The 20,574-nt window shown below is 40.3% G+C and overlaps 1 protein-coding gene across 1 annotated transcript in view; it reads left to right on the forward strand.

Annotated features, from left to right (window-relative positions):
* Positions 1 to 20,574, forward strand: part of kcnn3 (potassium intermediate/small conductance calcium-activated channel, subfamily N, member 3) — a 71,359-nt gene that overhangs the window by 21,562 nt on the left and 29,223 nt on the right. Inside the window, 1 exon segment of the mRNA XM_074683690.1 lies at positions 253 to 348. Within this exon segment, the coding sequence (XP_074539791.1) occupies positions 253 to 348 (96 nt within the window).

Below are 20,574 nucleotides of genomic sequence, written 5' to 3' on the forward strand. Positions count from 1 at the left end.
CACTATACTTCTGGTCAGCTCCAAAGGTCTGTTGAGTAAATGTTAGTTTATATTGTCTTTGCTGAGCCACTGATGCTGTAGTTCACATGATATTTACTCATTTTGAACTTGCGTCGAGTAGAACCAGACGTGTTAGAGAATGTGGCTGTAAGCATGGCAGAATAACGACACTGTTTTGATCTGAAGCATGTTGTGTCTCTGCTACATATTTCTAAGACCCTGTCTGTTTGTGTGTCTTTTCTCTCCTTACAGAGCTCCATGTACTCTCTGGCCCTGAAGTGTCTGATCAGTCTGTCCACAGTCATACTGCTGGGTCTCATCATAGCCTACCATGCGAGGGAAGTTCAGGTAAAACACATACAACACTCAAAAAGCCAAACACGCAGGTGTTGGACCTTGAAGCATTTGCTTTTCTTTAGCACAAGTTAGGAAAGAGGATGGGCTCCCCTCCAACGTCTGTGAGTCTGAAGCTGGAGTCAGGCGGTGATAAGCTTCACTTGGAATAAAGGCCGAAAATGGTGGAAACAGCTTGCAGAGCTCTGATTAAAAAGTAACCAAACTGGCAACCTTGAAACTATTGGCTATTGTCTGAGACGGCACAGCTTCTTAGGCTTCCAGTTAGCAATAAAGGCCTTCTGGCCTAGACTTCCATTTCCCTTGGCTGGTTATTGTTTACAGTCCGAGTATTGACTTGCAAAGCGAGAAATGAGTTGGTAGTTTTGATTAAGGCATGTGCATGAAAATCTTGATTTATAGAGACAAATCAAAGGCTAAATGGTCATTGCAAACAGCCAGTGGGGCTCTGGATTGCACTGCATCTCCTTTAATCACTAAACAGACTGTTTTCCTGGCCGACTCCTGCTGAAATGCTTGCAGAGGATTATACTCTCGCTACAAACTAGACCACTTCTGACACCAAAAATCCTTTCACTTGCCTCCTGCTTTTGCGTCTTTTTGTAGCATCTCAAAAGAAAGATCTCTACGTGGCAACCTTCACCTCTGGAAGTTAACTATCTGCTAAATGTAGCTGGATGTTTAGTGCACAGATTCAAAAGATGTATTGATCTTCTTGACTTCAGCAAAAAAGTATATTTCTTTGATTCATTTGGTACAGTCAGTTATTTGTAGAAGAGAGCCACAGCTCTGCCCACTCCGTCCACACCAAGTTGATTCCCTTCAGGCTTCAGAAATAGACCTAGGGACCCAGGTGTGCCTCAGCTCCAACCAATTAATGGCATTAATGACAGTGATAGAAGGATTGACAAACCTGTCTGCACGGCTTTACATCGAGTGGATGCACGCTGAATGTTAACCACACAACCAGCAAATAACAATCATGTCATTCAATAGATGAAGAGAGAACTTATATACACACACACACACACACACACCGACGCACGCAGGCACACACAGTGTCACCCTCTTGTAAGGCAGAAACAATCAATCAGAAATGCTTTCATGCTTCATGATATCTGTTTTGCTGTTTGTCATTTTGCTAATATAATGGCACCACGGTCATTTAGCCGGGTTTTCATCTGCAGCCATTTGCAATCGATGCACATTGACTATTTATGGGAGCCTTGAGGGAATAAGACCAAATGAGTGCCCCCACACTGGCTATTACACCCACCAGCTAAACCATGGAGAAACACTCATCCATCTAACCACATTTATTCATTTAATGCTGGGACTTTCTTTCAGTATATCTCAGCCTGGATGTTGCTGGAGATGTCTGTTAAAGTTCCAGCAGGTCTGTTGATGCAGACTCTTGAGCATTCTGCACGAAGGTTCATGCTCTTTGTCTGTGGATCAATAACTGGATAGCTGTTGCATATTCACTGTCATATGCAGGGACTGATAGACTGGTAACAGTCTGGGAAGAGGGAGCTCCTGTGTTCTAAGATTCACTGTGAAAAGGAGCCAATTCAGTGGATGCACATGTGCTGCACGTGCCTGAATGTGTCGGCGTATCTGGTGAAGAATTCATTGATAAAAGAACTCTCGTCTCCGCTCACAAGTTTGATGTCACATTCCCATACAGTCAGTCATCCTCCCACGCGCACTGTGGCTGCGGCACGTGACAGGCACGCTAATGCTGACAGAGGGAAGAGGCAGAGTAGCTTCAGTAAGGTCGAGGGAGACGGAGAATGAGAGATCAAATGTTTTCTGCTGATCTCTTTGAGAAAAATTCCTTTTCATTACATCAAGTTAGGCTGTGTGCAGTGAAGGTATCAGTGGGAATCTGTGCAGGGTGGGGGGGTGAGGATGGTGTAAACCCCCAAATCACTTTTGATAATAACCTGGGTAAGGGTAGCAATCATTCATATCAGACAGCTTTAAAGAATCTTTCTTTTTTATTACAACCTGAACCTTATATTTGTTCTAAACTTTCTAAAACTGGGAACATAAGGAAATGGCAGTTGGATTATTGTGGATGTAAAAGTTTCATAAAGCTTCAGATTAAATAAATACTACTACTTTGGGGGAAGTGGAAACTACCTCTAAGCACAGCTTAAGCCTGGCTCTGATACTGACAGACTTGTGAATTGTGAAAAACCCACACACACATAGCAAATGATGACAGATTTAAACGTTTAGTCTTTAAATGTAGGATCTGCAGGTTTTCCCTAAAAAATAAAATGAACTTTTATAGGATTTTTTTTGAATAGTGAACTGTATCACACAAATACTGAATAGTAAGAGAAATTAAATGAAATTAGACAGAAGGAACCATGAGTAAAACTGGCAACATAATCTTGAGAGCCCCCCAAAAACTCTGGATTCTGCCTTTTAACTTAGCATGGTACACTTATAAGAAAACTGTGTCCTGTTTTCTTATTTCTTACCATGCTGTGGTCACTTAAACATGTTTGATCTCAATTAGAGTTGTGCTTCTGGCCACTCGGTCTGAAATTGACCCTTTTTTGCTCTGAGCAATTAATTGGAAACCTGTGCTCACAGGCTAGTCCTTAATGGGGCCAGTTTACTGCGCACTGCTGGACAGGCAGTGTCCTCTCTTTGCCGTAGAGATCACTGCCCTGCTGCAGTAAACAATGCTAATGAAGTGAGAATGTCTCAATGATACAGTTGCTGTCCAAATCCAAGTAAAGTGGTTGGGTGCTCGATAAAGCGCAGGGGAACCAAGAATGGAAATTTACTTCAAATGACCCCTTACCCATATAAAGTATTAATGACTACCACCTATAACAGTAGATTTGTGTCTTGCTTACAGAAACAGGAAGTGCAGGGTGTCTCAGATACACAATGCACAACACAAGATATTGATAATTTAATAACACTGTAAAGGAGTCGTGACAAGTTGAGTCCAATTGTCCTTTTGTTCAGAGACGCGTCTTTTTGACTTATTCAGGTCACATATTTACTCATGGGCTCTGGTTTGGGTGTTTTTTTTTTAAATGGTACACTTCATGTGCAGAGGATTATGGCCCTGTACCCTCATAGCAAAGTATTTTCAACCCCCCCCATTCATTTGTTAAAATATTTTCGTCCATACGCACCAGGGGAATCTACCGAAAGGTGTGGCTCAAACATAGACTGTATAAAACATGGACGTAGTCTCGCCGACATCACCCGTCTGTTTCTGAAACGGAGAATGAAGCACATCGGTTATAGGGGGTGCTGATAGTAAAATTAGCGACTCAGACAGGAGACGTTTTTTGAACCAGGCTGTAAATAGGTTAATTTCTGCTTTGAAATTGGCTTTTTTTTGGCTTGGTGTGTTTGTGACTTCCGGTACTTTCAGAGCTAGCCTCAAGTAAACACTCGAGAAACAGCAGATTTTAGCACTTCCGCTTTGTCTCATATTCTTAAACCAGAGGTTGCTGCTTGGGCTCAAAGCATGCCAGACCTTTATTCGACAGTGTTTTTCAGACGTGAAACTCTTGCTAACAAATCAGAATGAGCCCCCGTCATTCAGCTGTGACGTTTGAAAACCAAAAACGCTGATTCCCAGAATCTACACAAAAGGGTGAATCCAGAATTTTCCAAAATCTTCACTTTGGCTGGAATTTTTAGTAAACATTATTCTTGTTGATGTAAAACCATGGTTATGTGTAGTTGCCAGGCCTAAACGTATAAAAATATATGCAGTTTCCCAGATCCCCTTATGTGTGGTCATGGTCTTAGTCCTCAATTCAAGCAGCCTGGGTTTGATTCCTGTCTTCAGCCTTACACTGAACGTCATCCTCCTTTCTTTCTCCCAATTCCCTACAACACTTACACTTTACAAAAGCATAAAAGCCCAAGAGTAAAACTTTTAAAAAGTATATTGATATTTGGCACCGCTGTCATATTTCATGAAAATAAAATCTGTATGGTGATTATCTTTCGTAACATTATTTTATCTCACCCCTATTATCTGATCACTTAAAGAAGAGCTATGTCATTTTCAGGCTTCATATTGTCTCCCTGTTGCCTTTGTCGGAGCTCTGTGTGATTTACAGCTCCCCAAACTCTTTTTTCTATCTCAGGCTGCCGTCTTTGAAAACCTTCATTCCAGCTTCTGTCAGAAATGCTTCATTTTCCAGTCTTCATGTGGCTCCAAGCGACGGAGAGATTTCTCCTGTTCGTTTCTAGAAAGAGAGAAAGAGAGCAAATGGCCTTGCAAGATGTTGTAGTATTCATTGTGCAGCGATGCACTGGTGATACAGAACCAGTGAGACTGAGGACTTAACATGACAAACAGCTCTGCAGTGATGATATTAGGAAAAAGGCTTCCATGTGGCGGTGGAAGAGAGTGTTCAGTCTTTCCCTGAGCTGGAGTCTTGTGTGCTTAGGGGCAGATTATTTTTTCTTTTCTTTTTAAAGAAGTTTTTAGACATCCATCTTTTATATTTTTCACCTACAAGAAATCATCAAAGATGCTTAATTACAGAAATGATAAGTAGCAGGCAACTTGCAACCGACATTTGCTAGCACCAAGAGCCAGTAGCAACAAACAAGAAGTGGCGTAGGCAGTGTTGTGTGACTTGTTCTTTCCCAGCCTTTTTCCAGCAACAGTAAACAGCAAGCTTGGCTCCATCAAATTTAAAATTCCAACAAGTTTGAACTATGAAGGTTACTGATTAACTCTTAATGTCCTCTTTTTTTAATCACTGGATAAACAGCAGCTTAGAAGACAGCAATGTTGTGACAGTCAGTGGAGTCACGTCCTCTTCTGTTTCTTGCTCAGTGCAGTGAGTGTGCAGTGAAGCATGCACAACATGTAAAAGTGTTTCCACATACAGCACACAGGCTACACCTGAAACCATACATGTTCTATTACATGCATGTTAGGTTTATCAGTCAGTACCTGCCTGCTGGCGCCTGGCCTGTTTGCTCACATGCATGAGCAGCATCAGAAGTGGCAGTCTGTCTCTGTTTTTTACTGTTACACGGCTCAAAAAGCCACTGGAACACACACAACAAGAAGTAATACTCTGTAAAATGAAAGGCGCTGTTCAATAAAGATTTTATTCTCTGATTGCAACACACTCCGAGCAAGGTGTAAGAGGATATTACACACACACGGACACGCTAACACATCGCATATATGCATTTGCACAGAGTTTTGAGGAGGCAGGGTCGTGCACACATCAGAATGATGTTATCTGATTTAGCAGGCATAAATCCACCTTCTCCCTCTTTCTTTCACTGATATCCATTTCTCCCCTTCCTTGTGTCTTTATCTCAAAGAACGTTTTGTTAACACCATCAGCGCGCATCTCTTTTTTCTTCCTCTCTCCCCTCGCTTATCAGATTAGATCTGTCTCCCTCCTCTCCTCTGGGCTTCAATTCAATTTTGTTGTCGAGTTTCACATCCTTTTTCTTCTCCACTCTTCTCTTTCCTTATAAGTCAGCCTTCAACTTCTCACCTCTCTGCTCCTTCCCTGTTGTACTTTAACATTCGCCTGTGTTACCCGACCTCTTAAATACCCTCACGCCCTGATTTTGCCTTTTACCTCACCTCTGGTCCTCTTCTTCTCCTCTCTGCATCTTCACTGTCTCCTTGAATATGTCACAAGAAACCAAAATCCTTCTGTGCTCCACATCTAATAATAAAAAAAGACAATCAATCTCGACTTCACTGCGGTTCATCTGTAGTCATCACAGGTTAGAATTTTCTCCCGTAATCATTGCCATTAACGCAAAAATGTGTCCTCTTATTAATTATTGACAGTGATTAGCTTTCTGTGGAAGAGATAATTGAAATATGGTGTAACTATAATGAGCATGCAGCAGCGGAGTAAGGTTTAATTTCTGTATTACAGTGGGAAACGTTAAAAGTGAGAATACTGCAGTTTTATGTTGTGCTGTAGGTCTGCTGGGACTCATTGATACCACTCGTCTTTCTTCTCTTATTTTTAATTTGGTAAAACAAAAAAATGTAACATAAAAAATGATAATTGTGCTGCTGTAACAAATGTTTATGCATTGCCAAATTCCTTTAATCCTTCTACAGGGAGTTATTTTCTCTGATAACCTCCAAATGTTGAATTTTCACAGTCAGTGTTCATGTTCTGGTATTTTTCTTCCACAGCTATCATGCCAACCTGTCAAGTCTGTCAGGTTCCTGGGTTGTTTTCTGACACTTATCATCAACTCATCTGAAGAGTCCTGCTTAAATTTGTACAGGATTCAACCAAAGATATTTCTAGATCCAAAAACAATTTGTCCCTCAAACACTGTCTAATCTGCTTCATTCTTTCACTTGAGTTACAAGGTTTTAAAATTTGACCTGTTACCGGTTTCTGTCCTCTCAAATCATTGATTACATTTGAAAAGATTTCTTCCACGCATTCAAGAAGCATCGCTCATAATGGGCACTTTAAGGAGGTTTTGTGGGTCAATTTAGTACAAAATTTGCAGCATTTTTCCAGTGAGAAAGACTGACTTTCCCATGAGCACCTTCACCCACTGTTATGAAGATGTGGCTCTTGCAAACATATGATTTTGTTGTTATAGCAAATGAATGGGACACAGGTCTGCTTTTAAATTCCTCTTATCTTTATCAAGATGAGAGAGAGATGACATAAGGAATGTGATTCAATCTTTGGAAATGTTAATCATCTATTAAAAAACTAAATGCATTTATTCCCCTAAATCCTATTTTCTGCAGCAACATACTGTATATAACCTGAAGTATTACATAGCAACAAAACATTTAAAGGAACATGAGATGTCTAGTGTTGAATAGCGTCACCCCGAGCAGGCTCAAATGACTAAATGTGGGTTTGCTGCAATAAGAGAATAAAGGGAAATACATTTTATACTCAAAGGGCTTTTGTTATTTGAGGAATATAAGGATGTCCACATGGTTGAGTGTTAGTCAGAAGTGCAACCGGGTCAAAACACGCTAAGAAGGCACTGATGTTGCTGGTCTGCAGACATACTGCTGTGCCAGCTCGTGGAAATCTGTGCTTGCACTTTCCACCAGTCTGTCAGCTTATCTTCCAATTAAGGCAAAAATGTCTTGTGCAAAAAAAGTATTTATCTATTTGAATTATTTTTACCCATCTGTTCCTTTAGTGGTGGCTTTTGTGTATTCCTCCACCCAAACAAGAGCTCACAGACACATGGTGTCGTCCCCACTGTGGGCAGACTGTGTAGAGAGTGGGTTTGCACTGAAGGATGCATTAAACTGAAAACACTAACCTGAAAGTTGAATAGGACCATGAGTTGTTAATCTCTCCCTGATGAAAAATAAAGCAAAAAAATGTTTGATTACCAGATTCTCAATTAATTAACATTCCTAGTAGCTACATAGAAACTATTAATTTTGATAAAATGACAAGGATTTGGTAACTGTGTGCTCCTGTGTCTCAATGAAAGTCTGAATACTGAAAATATTTGTACTGTTGAACTCTTTCAAAGGCCCATTCAGTCATTCTGTTTTATTACTAAGCACAGCCTGTGTCTGCCTCAAACTCAAAGACTGTATAAAACGTCACCCGTCTGTTTCGAAAATGGTAAATGAAGCACATTGACTATAGCGGCCATATTGGTAGTGGCAAGGGCTTCGCGTACACCTATAGGGCACCCGTTGGTCTCATGACCCTGAGCTCTGCCTCTGAATGGGTGAGCTCATGATCTTAATATCCTCTGAACGGCCGAGTTAGAAAAAAATTTACCCCGCTACAGTGTGTGCGGATAGTAAAATTAGCGACTTAGACAGGAGATGTTTTTTGAACCAGGCTGTAAATGGGTTCATTTCTGCTGTGAAAACAGCCTTTTTTTTCTCGGTGTGTATGTGACTTCTGGTACTTCCGGAGCCAGCCTCAAGCAAACACTTGAGAAACAGCAGATTTTAGCATTTCAGCATTGTCTCATATTCTCAGACCAGAGGTTGCCGCTTGCTCGAACTCCTGCCTGTATGTTGATGTTTTGGTTGTTTCTGGGCGGTGAGTGAGAGCGGTTACATCAGCCAATCACAGAGCACCCAGAGCGCAAGTGACTTTGCATGTTGGTTTGTGAGTGGAAGAAGCTACCCCTAGAGGGGACAATAGCGGACGTGGCACAGGGCAAGAAAAACGCAACCTGAGTGAAACAAAACGCCAAACAGATGAAGCTTTTCCCTTAACGCGAATGAAGCTAGGCTCCACTTTCACTCATTTTCAGGCACTCGGAAAGTAGCTCTGGAAGAAGAGTGAGGTGGGCTTTCTGCTAACCAGGTATGTGTCAGGTAACTCTGTGATTAGCTTGTGCTAACATGCCAAATCAGGTGCACAGCTCTTGAGCCTCTCACTCGTAGAAACACTATGCTACAGGTTGTTGCTGGGCTGGTGAGTGCGTTCATGTAGTCACGGTTGGAGGCTGTGGGTGTGCGCTGCTGCTGGCACTGATCCGAGGAGGAGGAGCCCAGTTTGAACTTGTGTTTACCAACAAGTAATGAAAAAATCAAAAGCTTCCTTTAGAAAAGAAAAGACAAACTTGTTGTCTTGTTGCTATTTCTGCTCCAGTATCAAGAGTAAAAACCATTTTAAAAGAAAAACAAAAGTACCCTTTTCACTGCTTCACTTTACCGACAAAGTTCTGAACATGATCTCCTGGTCAGAGCTGAATATGAACTCTAATTTTAACATATCCGACCAGAACAAAGGTGCTGCTAAGGCAGAAGAAATAACTAGAGCTGTCGCGGAGACTGTCGTTTCATTATGAAGGTCATGAAGAGGCAACAGTATAAGAGTAAGACTCTTAAGAAAAGAATTGAAAACTCCTTGCAGTGCCTTTGGTTGAAATATAAAGTAGATGTCTTCTTATCTTGAGTCCTGAAGGTTTTATCAACTCAGGGCCACTCGTGGCCACAAGTGTTTATTACCACCACTAAGAGAGACAGCACCCTGTCTTCATCTGATCCCATCTGTGTTTTTACATCTGGTTTTGAGGCGTCATCATCTGACATATGTCAATGGGTTTTTGTTTATCCCATCATAATTTCCTGGCAGTTCAGCAGACACTACAAGAAAGATAAAGTCCTGCTGCCTACTTTGACCTGCTAACCAATTGCTGCCAGATGATGGGTGTAGCTTGTGTTTTTTTCTAAAAATGTAATTCAAACACCCACATCATGCATTCAAACAATCATTAAAACACGGGCCCTTCACTGGTTGACAGGTTTTCTTTTAGTTTCTTCCTTTTTTAACAGCAGCAGCAGTACGAGGCATTTCCTTGTCCTGATTTTTGTGTCAAACCTTGGCGAAAAAAATGCAGTTCTCAAGTGCCTGTTCAGGTGGTTCCTGGTGTGTCATGTCTGGTTTTTCCAGCTCTGCTGCGCAATTTGCATAAAAGCACCAGATTGGACTGCAAGTGGCCATCAGACCCTGCTGAGTCCTGCTCAGAGAAAAAAAAACATCTGACATTTGATTCAAACCAGGAATAAATTTAGTTTTGAACAGAACAGTGAGTTCCTACAGATTTGCATTGTGCTCCTGCACTGTTAGACTGCGTATAGTGTGAAAGTGGTAAAGTATCTTAATTTCTCTCATGATTCAACATGTTTTCAAGTCTTGTGGAGGCATTGTTAGCATTTGCAAATGACTGAATAAAATCGTCAAAAGATCTTAACATGAGGTCTGAAAAACTATTTTTCTGGAACACTGTAAATTAGAACTCTGATTGATTTGGCCTCAGATCCACCTCCAAAAGCTACATTAAAACCAAACTGCTGGTTTTCACTATATCCAGGGTAATCCAAATGCATGTTTTCAAGACAGTGGACCCTTGTGGTGGAAAGACAGGTATTTTATGTTGCGATGTTCCGAAGAGACTGGTTTCCTGTTTGTTTCAGTGAACACTCAAAGGGGTCAGGAAAAGTTCTTGAAACATTAAAAATCAAGTTCAATTTACTAAACACAGCAGCACAGAGTCATCAGGCAATCTACATCAAATTCCTTGTTGATTGTAGCGACAGTTAGCAGAGCTAGCGCTATCAGTCTGCAGTGCTCCTTGTAGCTTCTTGTCCACGTTTGTGCTGGTTAAAAAATGCCCCGTTTGAGTGTTTATATGCCAGTTCAACCTGACACATAAAACTTTATCTTAAATTCTGCCAAAGCCTGCGCTGTTACCATTTGTTATCTGTGCTTGTTTACATCTGGGTCATAGAGCGTTATCGCCCTAAATGGAGCTGTGACATAGCTTAAATACCACATTTGAGCAGCATTTTAAGCCTATAAAATAGAGGTCGACCGATATGGGTTTTTTGGGGGCCTATGCCGATGCTTTCCAAATTTGGGCAGCCGATGCCGATATGCATAGCCGATTTTTCTAATTTGATATTCAGGCCGATTGTTAAAATAAATATATATTTATCACATTTTTGTGAAACGCAGCAATTTCTGAGCAACTAAAAGAAATCTATTACAACAAGTCGTGTCCAGTCCTTTATTCAGCTTTCAAAACAATGAAATATTTTGTCTGAGTAAACACACAATGTAACAAGCAGTAGTAAACATTCACACTCTTCTTAAAATGTCAAAAAAGAAATTTAAACTTATTAATAAAATTTGAACAAAAGTATGTAATGTATCCAAGTGGTTCCACAAGTTTGAGGTGCTCATCTTCTTTGTGCCTGATCAACAATTGCGTCATTTTATACAATGGATCAAAAATCGGCTTTTTAAAAGAAAATACGGCCGATGGCCGATAGAGACAAATGTCCAAATATCGGCTCGATATATCGGCCAGCCGGCCGATATATCGTTCTACCTCTACTATAAAATAAATTTATTGAAAATCATATGATCTAAAAGCAAACATCTCTAAATCACATCCAACTAGGGGTGTGACAATCCGCTCAGCTCACCAGACAAGATGATACATCAAGATCAAGATGAGACAGTATTATTACAATTCTTTAAAGAACACTAAAATGACAGACTTTTTTACTGAACAGTCACAAAACAATGCAGGTGCATTTTGAAACATTTTATAACTTGCATCCATGCATGACCTCAGCCTTAACCGTTCCTGTTCCTGTTTTTTAAGTGTGAGCAGTATGTGGCCTTTAACAGTTTTTGTTACAGGTGCAGTTGAGTCTAGTAGCCAGCTGTGGCAGATCTGTATGTGCCTTAGTGTAGAGCTTGTATTAACCGCGTTGTACGGCACTTTTCTTACACGGCTTACATATCGTCTGCGTCACTCGGAGGCCATTCCACTGGGTACCCAAAATGCTGCCACACAAACGATTTAAAAGTGGCAGGGGAATCTTCAATGCAATATGTCTATGCTGATAAGTTTCTGCCCTGTATCCATGAGACAGTTTTTTACTGTTTATTGTAACTGAAACGAGAAATTGCCACAATTTACGATCTCGTGGCACAAGATTTCGTGACACCTCTACATGCTCTATTGCTGGATATTTTGGTTAGCGTAAGGCAATTCAACTTTCTTATGTAGTTTGATGTTACTGCGGTTAGTTAACACCAAAATTACAAACTAACTCTCTGATAAGCTGCCATTTGCCAACCCTTGCTCCTCTCCACTAGTCCCTTTTCCCTCCTTAAATATGGTCAGTTTGTGGTAATCATAACTGATGCTGTCGGATTGCAGAAGTGGATGTGTGAAGAAGACAAGTGTTTGAGTGGCATTGGTTGCATCCATCATGTAAACAGTCTACATTTTGTATGATATCTGCTCAAACTTTGCTCATCCACCTCTTCCTTTGTCTCTGGTTCTTTTTTCAACATTTTGAGAACTGTTTATAAAAACACCAACAGAAGGATCCATTGTTGTTACAATTAACATGGGATATGCTTGAAAAGAGTTACCATAGTAACTCCCAATTTATTTAATTCCTGCTGGACTGGAGAAGGATTACCTAGTCGGCGATTGTGCCTACTGTAGGGATCTTTTTGTTAGAGAGGTTGGTCTGATGATTGACCTGAAGATCGAATGAAAGTGAAATAGACTGAAAACTGAAGTGATCACGCCTTGTCTCTGCTCCTGATCTCTGAACACATCAATCAATGTTGCGCTTTTTGCAATCAGGCTTTCATTACTGCCCTCAGTAATTTGATTCTTTGCTCAATCGCTTCTGTTTTTCACATTTGTGTTCAAGTTTTCTTTTTGTGCTCTTTCTTTGTGACTGTGTTTGTGGTACTAAAACTGATTTTGTTCAGCTTTTATAAGGATTCAAGCAGAGATATTTTTCACCACAACGAAAAAAAGGAGACATTTGAGAGCTCTGTAATTGACTGTTCAATCTGTACACCATTAGTTTGAATTAACATTGATTGGTCAGGAATGATAGAGGCAGAGGGCTGAATTATCGATGATCCTGCAAATGATGAATCAGGAAAAACCCTCACACACCAAAGACAGATACTGTTAGGAGCCACAGTTTCAAAGCAGCTGATTGGCTATCAAACCGGGCTAAATGTGTGCTTAAACAACCCAGAAATTCTAAAATACTGGAGGGTCAGCCAAAATTTCAAGTTTCATGTAGCGTTCAGGGACGTCTGTGACTCACAGTCTGCCAGCTCACCAGAGGCCATCGTCACACTTGCACGCAAACTTTCCAGTTCCAAGCAACAAGAAGCAGAGCGGTCTTGAAAGGAAGCATTTATTTTATTGGGTAAACTTTCTAGAAATGCAGACATGAAAGGCCAAAAATTGAATTGTTTGAAACGAATCAAATGGAAACTCAGAGAGTGTGTGAGAAAGAGATATTTCTCCAGTCCATTAGTGCACTTTAAGCATTAGTGAACTGTGTTATTCAGTTACTTTGGAAGGATTTTTGTAGCAGTCCATTGATCAAGAAGACACTGGCTTGGCACTCAGAGGCAGACACAGAGTCAGGAAAATAAAGCCGGCAGAAAGGCTTCCCTTCTTTAAGGTCCTTGAACGTAATACTTGGACACTTCTTTCATGATGGGTTTGTTCTCCAAATTCTGCTTAATGTACATCTGTCCCGGAAAAATATGAGCAAGGAAAAACCCGAAATAGAAATGAAATAAAAATATCACTCACTATTTCCTAGAAATGTTAATTAATCAAATGCTATTTGTGTCATGCCAGCCCCTGGCAGTTCGAAGTAACCCAGTTATTTTTTGCTGTTTGTTTTGAATAAGGGAGATTCCTGGTCTCAAGACACCCCTGGTGGAATCCTCCCTTTACTCTCTCTGAGTTGCTGTTTTTAGACTATCTAGCGGCAAACTAGGCAACATCGCTCATGCACGCACACCAAAAAAAAAAAAAAAAAAAGACCTGTGAAGCACATCACATCTCACACACTTTACCACACCTCCTTTAGCACCTTCTTACCTTCCCCTCTTCTGTCGACAGCGTAAAAAAACGCCACAGGGGTGTTCCCTCAGAGCAGTCATGCATATTAACATATATCTATGTGTGTGTGTGTATGTGTGTGTGTGTGCTTGGCTCACTACAGTTATTTTTATGCCTGTGGCAGGAGTTTCCATACAGTAGGACCCAGATATGTGTATGTTGAAGCACGTCAGTGTCAGCTCTGTCACTTTCCCCATTTCTGATCTGTCATCTCTGTCCCAGACTGAGCTTCAGTCTTTTTACTTCCTTTGGGAAATGCTGTCTTGAGGTTGATTTGGCTGCACCTACCTTTTTTTTTTTAGTAGTTGCATTTGTCAGAGCATGATCATGCACGCAAAATCCTCCCTGCAAGTTTCACTTGCTCACCCGCCCTGCTCAAACAGAGTCTGGCCAGGGCTGTGTCTGGTTTCCGTGATGAGAGACATCTGCAATCAGAGACTTAACGCGATTACAAAGGTATGAGGGCTGCTGGGACTACAAGGGGTCAAGGCAAGGATGGAGAGATGGCTGGCTGAGAAGGACAGATGGGAGGTGACAAATTTCTCCAGCAGGTTGCAGATGTAGCAGATTTTGGGGGGGTTGTCCTCCAAGACCTCACACCTTCACCTGTGAGGTGACCTCACATCTAGTGCTGTCATTTTAACACGTTTCTCCTCTTTTTTTGTGGCACTTCTCTCCAGCTGGCCTGCTGTTTGTTTTTCCTCTCTCTGTCGCTGCCCTCCTTCTGTCCTGTCTGCTCTCTGTCGCTGTTCCTTGTCCCTGCCCTTTGCCCTGGGATGCCACATTTTGTTAAAATTAAGAGAATAACAGAGGAGAATTTATTTTTCATGCTCTTATTCATTTCTCCCCTTTGGGCTTGTTTTCTGTGTCCAAGTTTATTTAGCTCTGCTGTTCTCTGACCTCCCTTGTTCAGGCCTGATAGAAAGAGTGTTTCTTCCTCATCCCTCCCTTCGCCCTGGTCCATGAAGGGGCAGTGGCACTCACTCACTCCCATTGACAGATTACTTTCCTAATGGAATTTAATTATTTATCCCTTCCTCATGGCGATTTAGCCAGGAAAAGACCGACAGCAGGAGCATGAGGGAGGACAGGGCAGGAAGAGAGGGAAGGGAAGAGAAGAATGGGGAAGAAAATGGGAAAGGCACTCGTTTGCCTAAAGAAAGTTAATCAGCACAGTTTTGATTTGAGGAGATGTCATTCAGCAAGAGGAGGGAGGGGGAGGACAGAGTCTTTGTGAGTGATTCAATCACACACACAGGAACTTATTTCGATCTATTCAAAGTCGATTTCATTAACTGTTAGTAAGAGCTGTGTCCTGTTTCCATTTTAATGATTCTGATTCAGTTCCTAAATCCAACCCCACCCATCTTTCTTATTAGGATGGGTCAAGGCAAATTACAGACCCAATTATTTTAATAAATGAAAGAAATACAAAACAAAAACACATTTAAACATGAAAAATCTTGCCTTTCATTGCCTAAGTGAGCAGTTCCTACACAACAGGGACTAATCCCAGGCACGGGATGGGCAGACATGGACTGAACTCAGGCTGTGTTAAAGAAAATATTGTAATGTTTTAGGAACTGCAAAAAAACTGAAATTTTATCCAGTGTGGATATCTTATTTCCAGTTAAAAAACATTATTTTACACTTAATATGAGCCACATTCATTTGACCAGTCCAGAAAAAATGTCTAATTTAAAGTTATTTAAAGACAAAATTAGTTCTAAATTGCTTGTAACAAGTTGAAAAAAATATCTGCCAATGGGATAAGAGAAAAGTTACTTGTAATAAAACATCATTTATCTCAAGAAACTTGATGAGCACAATCTTTTTTATTCCACTGGCAGATTGTTACAAGTATTGCAGCCCTCATTTTTCCTTGAAATACCTTGAAATAGGACATGTTTCTGGACTGGTAAGGTGAATGTGGCTCATATTAAAGGGGCTGTGAGGAGTTTAAAAGTTATCTTGAAAAAGTCTCTTTTCTAGATATATGACTGATCATAATCCACACTTTAAAATGAGATTATCACCACCAATATTGCAGGTTACAGGTTATTTTAGATTGCTAATTCTTAGCTTCCTGACTGGGTCGACCAAGGCTGGATTGATTTATGGCACGTCTAGGTCTCTATGACGACACCACACCGGCTGACGAAGTTTAGTAGAGAGAAGAGATAAAATACAGAGATCGGTGATTTCTGTGAGTAATTTTGTAGTGATGACGGACACAGTTATTATTATTAATTAGTTATTATTATATATTATTAAGTTATTTAAAGACAAAATTAGTTCTAAATTGCTTGTAACAAGTTGAAAAAAATATCTGCCAATGGGATAAGAGAAAAGTTACTTGTAATAAAACATCATTCATTTCAAGAATCTTGATGAGCACAAATTTTCTTATTTCATTAGCAGATTGTTTTGACTTGTTACAAGCAATGCAGACCTCTTTTTGTCTTTAAATACCTTGAAATAAGACATGCTTCTGGACTGGTCAAGTCAATGTGGCTGATATTAAAGGGGGTGTGAGGAGTTTGAGAGGGATCTTGAAAAAGTCTTCTTTCTAGATATTTGCCTGATCGTAATCCACATTTTAAAATGAGAATATCACCGCCAATATTGCTGGTTACAGGTTATTTCAAATAGCTAATTCTTAGCTTCCCTATCGGGTCGACCAGGACTGGATTGATTTATGGCACATCTAGGTCTCTATGACAACACCATGCCGGCTGACAAAGTTTAGTAGAGAGAAGAGATAAAACACAGGGATCTGTGTTTTTCTCTTCTAAAAATGATTTCTGTGACTAATTTTGTAGTGATGGTGGACACAGGAGCCTAAATGTCAGACAGAAAAAGAAAAGAAGAGCAGAAGAAAACTAAGTGGGAGAGTGATACAACCCGAGCTAAAGGCTAAAGGGGCTAAACTGTTTGTGATAATGTTGATTCCAACCCACAGTCAGTAGTTATTCTGCAGTTGTCTGTTCAAACCCAAGAGTCTATCAATAAAATGAAGAGTGAGGTTACGTTTGCTCTGCTTGGTAGATGACTGGCAGGACATAGCTAACCAGGATTTACTAACGTTACACATTACAGACACGTCTTAGAGCACTGGACTGCCAGCTGTGCTAAATATAAACGGCTAATAAACTACAAACTGACAGTGTTTACTTGTTGCCACGTTAGTCTACAGATACATTGGAGCACCACGCCGCTGATGTTGCCATGTATAGCCCGCCACTACGTCTACTTGATGTCACGTTTCAAACTGCTACGTTTGAAAGCACCACGTAACTGTACTGATAAGTCCCTTACCTCGGCAAGTTGTATCCAGTATAAAGTTGTCTTGAACAAAGAAAATTTGTTTCGGTCCAATCTCCATTTAATTCCAAAACAAACACATACCTCAATAAAAGAAATTTACAACAGTGTGTGAAGACTCCAGACCACAAGATGGCAAGGGAGTGCAATTGAAACAGATCCTGCTCATGGTAAATTAAGTATAACAACACAATTTTCACTAAAAATGAAAAATAAGATCTCAGAAATTTCCCGCCATGGAACTGGTTCTTGGTACCCAAGCCTATTGCAAGTACGGTAGTACACGCTGAAACCCAACATAACCCGCAATGTGACATCAGTTTGACTCAAAAATATAAAAAGACACAAAACCTCTCCAAGTGCAAGCAGACAACATGAGTGTCAGACATCCTGTCTTCATTTACCTCCCTCTACCTCCTCACTGTCTCACACACCTTCGCTTTCCTCTCCCCACATCTTTCTCTTTTTCAACTTCTACTTCCTTTTCTTCCTGCTCTTTCCTTCTCCTTCCATCCTTCTCCTTCCTTTTCTTCTTCCTCTCTTCCTTTCTCTCTCTCTCTCTCACTGGGGATCCTAATTAAGCTTGGCTGCTCTTTGATGTTGTCGCCTTGGCAACAGTCACCATGACGAGGCTGGGTCTGCTCACTCTTGCTCAAACTCGCTCAGGCATACACAAATACACACAAGTACAGTACACATGCGCGTGCACACACACACACGCACACTTGGTGAAATGATTAGAGCACGGCCAGCGTTTGACCCTTGGTTCATATGATACCTTACAGAACAGCTTTGTAGTGTGTGTGTGTGTGTGTGTGTGTGTGTGTGTTCATGTTGGCTACATACGTTCACACATGCTACAGCAGAAGAATGAGGGAGACACATCAATCCTGCTGAGCTGGATGTAGATAATGATGAAGTGTGTGTGTGTGTGTGTGTGTGTGTGTGTGTGTGTGTGTGTGTGTGTGTGTGTGTGTGTGTGTGTGTGTGTGTGAGTGTGTGTGTGTGTGTGTGTGTGTGTGTGTGTGTGTGTGTGTGTGTCCATAAGTGGTTGAGGAGGCTTCAGTCAGCCTTCATCATGAAGGTGACCACAGCTCAGCCAGCTGCCAGTGCTTGTTCTGATGTTGACCTGTTGTAGTTTTTGTTGTCCTAAATAAATGTTTGTGTGGGATAAAAGCCCTTGAGATGAATCATGTGGTTAAAAGCAATTGTTAGCAGCGGCTGTTTCTGCTGGAGGCGCAGCACCAGGTAAACTCTTTTGATTTACTGCAGGGGAGTTCCTCGTTTCTCCCTCTCTTTCTGTTTCCAGGCGCTGAGTTGAGAGTCTCTGTCTCTTTATCCTCACATGAGACATTTTGTTCATAATCAAATTCAAGAAAATTATTTCATCCTTCTACATGGAATGCTTTAACCTTGTAGGTAAACTGCACAATTACAGCCCGTTTTAAGGCTTCATTTCGGCTACTGTGACCAAACAGGAAACCTCTGGCAGGGAGAAATAGAGAAGCAGAGCTGATATGTAAGTGCTCAAAACTACTACAGCTCTTTCAGTGTCCACTTGAAACTGGCTGTAGGAGTACAGGAGATCACATACACACACATTCAAAACAGTTGATCTTTACAGCAACAATAAACATGTTTACAGCCTGGATCAAAAGACAGGTTTGGTCTCTCTACCCCAGTTCTCTATCTGCACGCTGCACAGGTTGGATATTATCATAACTCATTATTTTCAAAGCTAGAAACTAGTTTTTCCTACTTAAGAGCTTAACAGTCATGCCTCTTATTATTCATTACCTTAAAAACTTCAAAACTACTGAGTTATGAAAACATTTACTCCCTGTGCATGTGCCAAAACAGAGTTTAGCTCTTCAGCCCCTCCATATGTTTTGTAACTTTTTTTTCTTATAATCGGGATGTAAACATGTTTATTTTGTATGTAAAGATTAGTTTTTTTTTTAAGTGGTGTGTACGAGACTTCCAAAGCGTCTGTGGTAAGCGGACTAGAAGTGTGAAAAATTGTTGATACAGCATAATGTCACAATACTTTATTTAAAATCTGTATTTTTGTAAAAACAAAAATTCATATTTTAGGGCTAGAAGTACAATACGACTTCCACACCTCCACAGTAGATGGCGCTGAAGAGCTCTGCTGCATAATGCCTATAGACTGTATAGTGAATATCATCTCGAAGTCTATTCAAAATATTTTATTCCTAAACTTGATGATATGGGTTTTGATGCTGTAGACATCTGCGTTCCTCTCTGTTTTTGGGGTCAGTTGGTGTAAAATCAGTTTTAAGTTTCATTTGACTGACTGATAAAATCAGATTCATAGTAACTTTTTTACAGAATATCAGATTTTTTATGAGAAACATCAGTTACACCCATTGACATTTAGTTGTCAATGGGTGTAACCGATTAGTTGCACAAACTGACCGTCTATCAGCGGATTATTTTTTTGCAACATTGGTTTAATGTCCCAGTAGTTAAAGTGACAAACTTGATGCACTTTATGTTTTCAAGTTAAGTGTATTTATCTGTCTCTGCATTTGACTTTCAGTATTTCAAAAGCAATCAAATAGGAAAATTCTTTTCAATCCAATAGTCTTAATATGTTCTTTCAGTTTTGACAAATAGTGTGTGATTTACTTTATCCCTTTTTTTTCGTATGTAATTGTGTAGAATATCACAATATACCACAATATTATGAAATCGTGACCCAAGTGTTGTGATGTGCATTAAATCACAAGGTTCTTGCAAATACTGAAAGATAGGGGTGGAAGAAAAAAATCATGTATTGGGATTTTTTGTTTCTCAATTTTAAATCACGATTTTTTTTTTTTTGGTATATTTCAAATTAACTCATTCACTGCCAGCCATTTTAGCGCATTTTGACCTATCTTTCAAGACCCACATAATATTGAGTTCTATGACTCTGTAAACAGAGAAAAACGAAATATGGAGTAGTCTCTCTTCTTTCATCAGCAAAAAAAAAGATTGTCTCTACCTTTTTCTGTTCTTTAGCGGGCAACGGTCCGCACTAAAATGACGTCTATATACGTCAATGGCAGTGAAAGAGTTTAAGTCCTTCATTTAAGTCTTTGTTTAGAAGCAGGGTCGGAAAGAAGTTGAGGTGTCAGATCCGCTTAATAAAATCTAAAGACTGACTCACATGTGATGTGAATTTTTTGGGAAAATATGGCTTCTGATATGGTCTGTAGACATCATCATCATCATTCAACTTTTTCACTTGGTTAAGCAAACAAAAACTTGCAAAACTTTGAAATATTGAAGAATCTCAATTTAAAGACTTGACTTTGGAGAAAAGCATATTGTCCCAGCTCTACTGGAAGAACTGCAGTTTTGAGCTCTTCCAGTAGAGCTGTGTCTGAAGTTCCTGTGTAATCTGGCTGTGACTTTGAGGCTAATTTACTTGAGACTGTACCCACATGCTCAGATGGTACTTTA

Source organism: Halichoeres trimaculatus, unplaced genomic scaffold, assembly GCF_033239565.1.
Source record: "Halichoeres trimaculatus isolate MK-OKI-2021-1 unplaced genomic scaffold, fHalTri1.1 fHalTri1_scaffold_12, whole genome shotgun sequence".
NCBI classification, from domain to species: domain Eukaryota; kingdom Metazoa; phylum Chordata; class Actinopteri; order Labriformes; family Labridae; genus Halichoeres; species Halichoeres trimaculatus.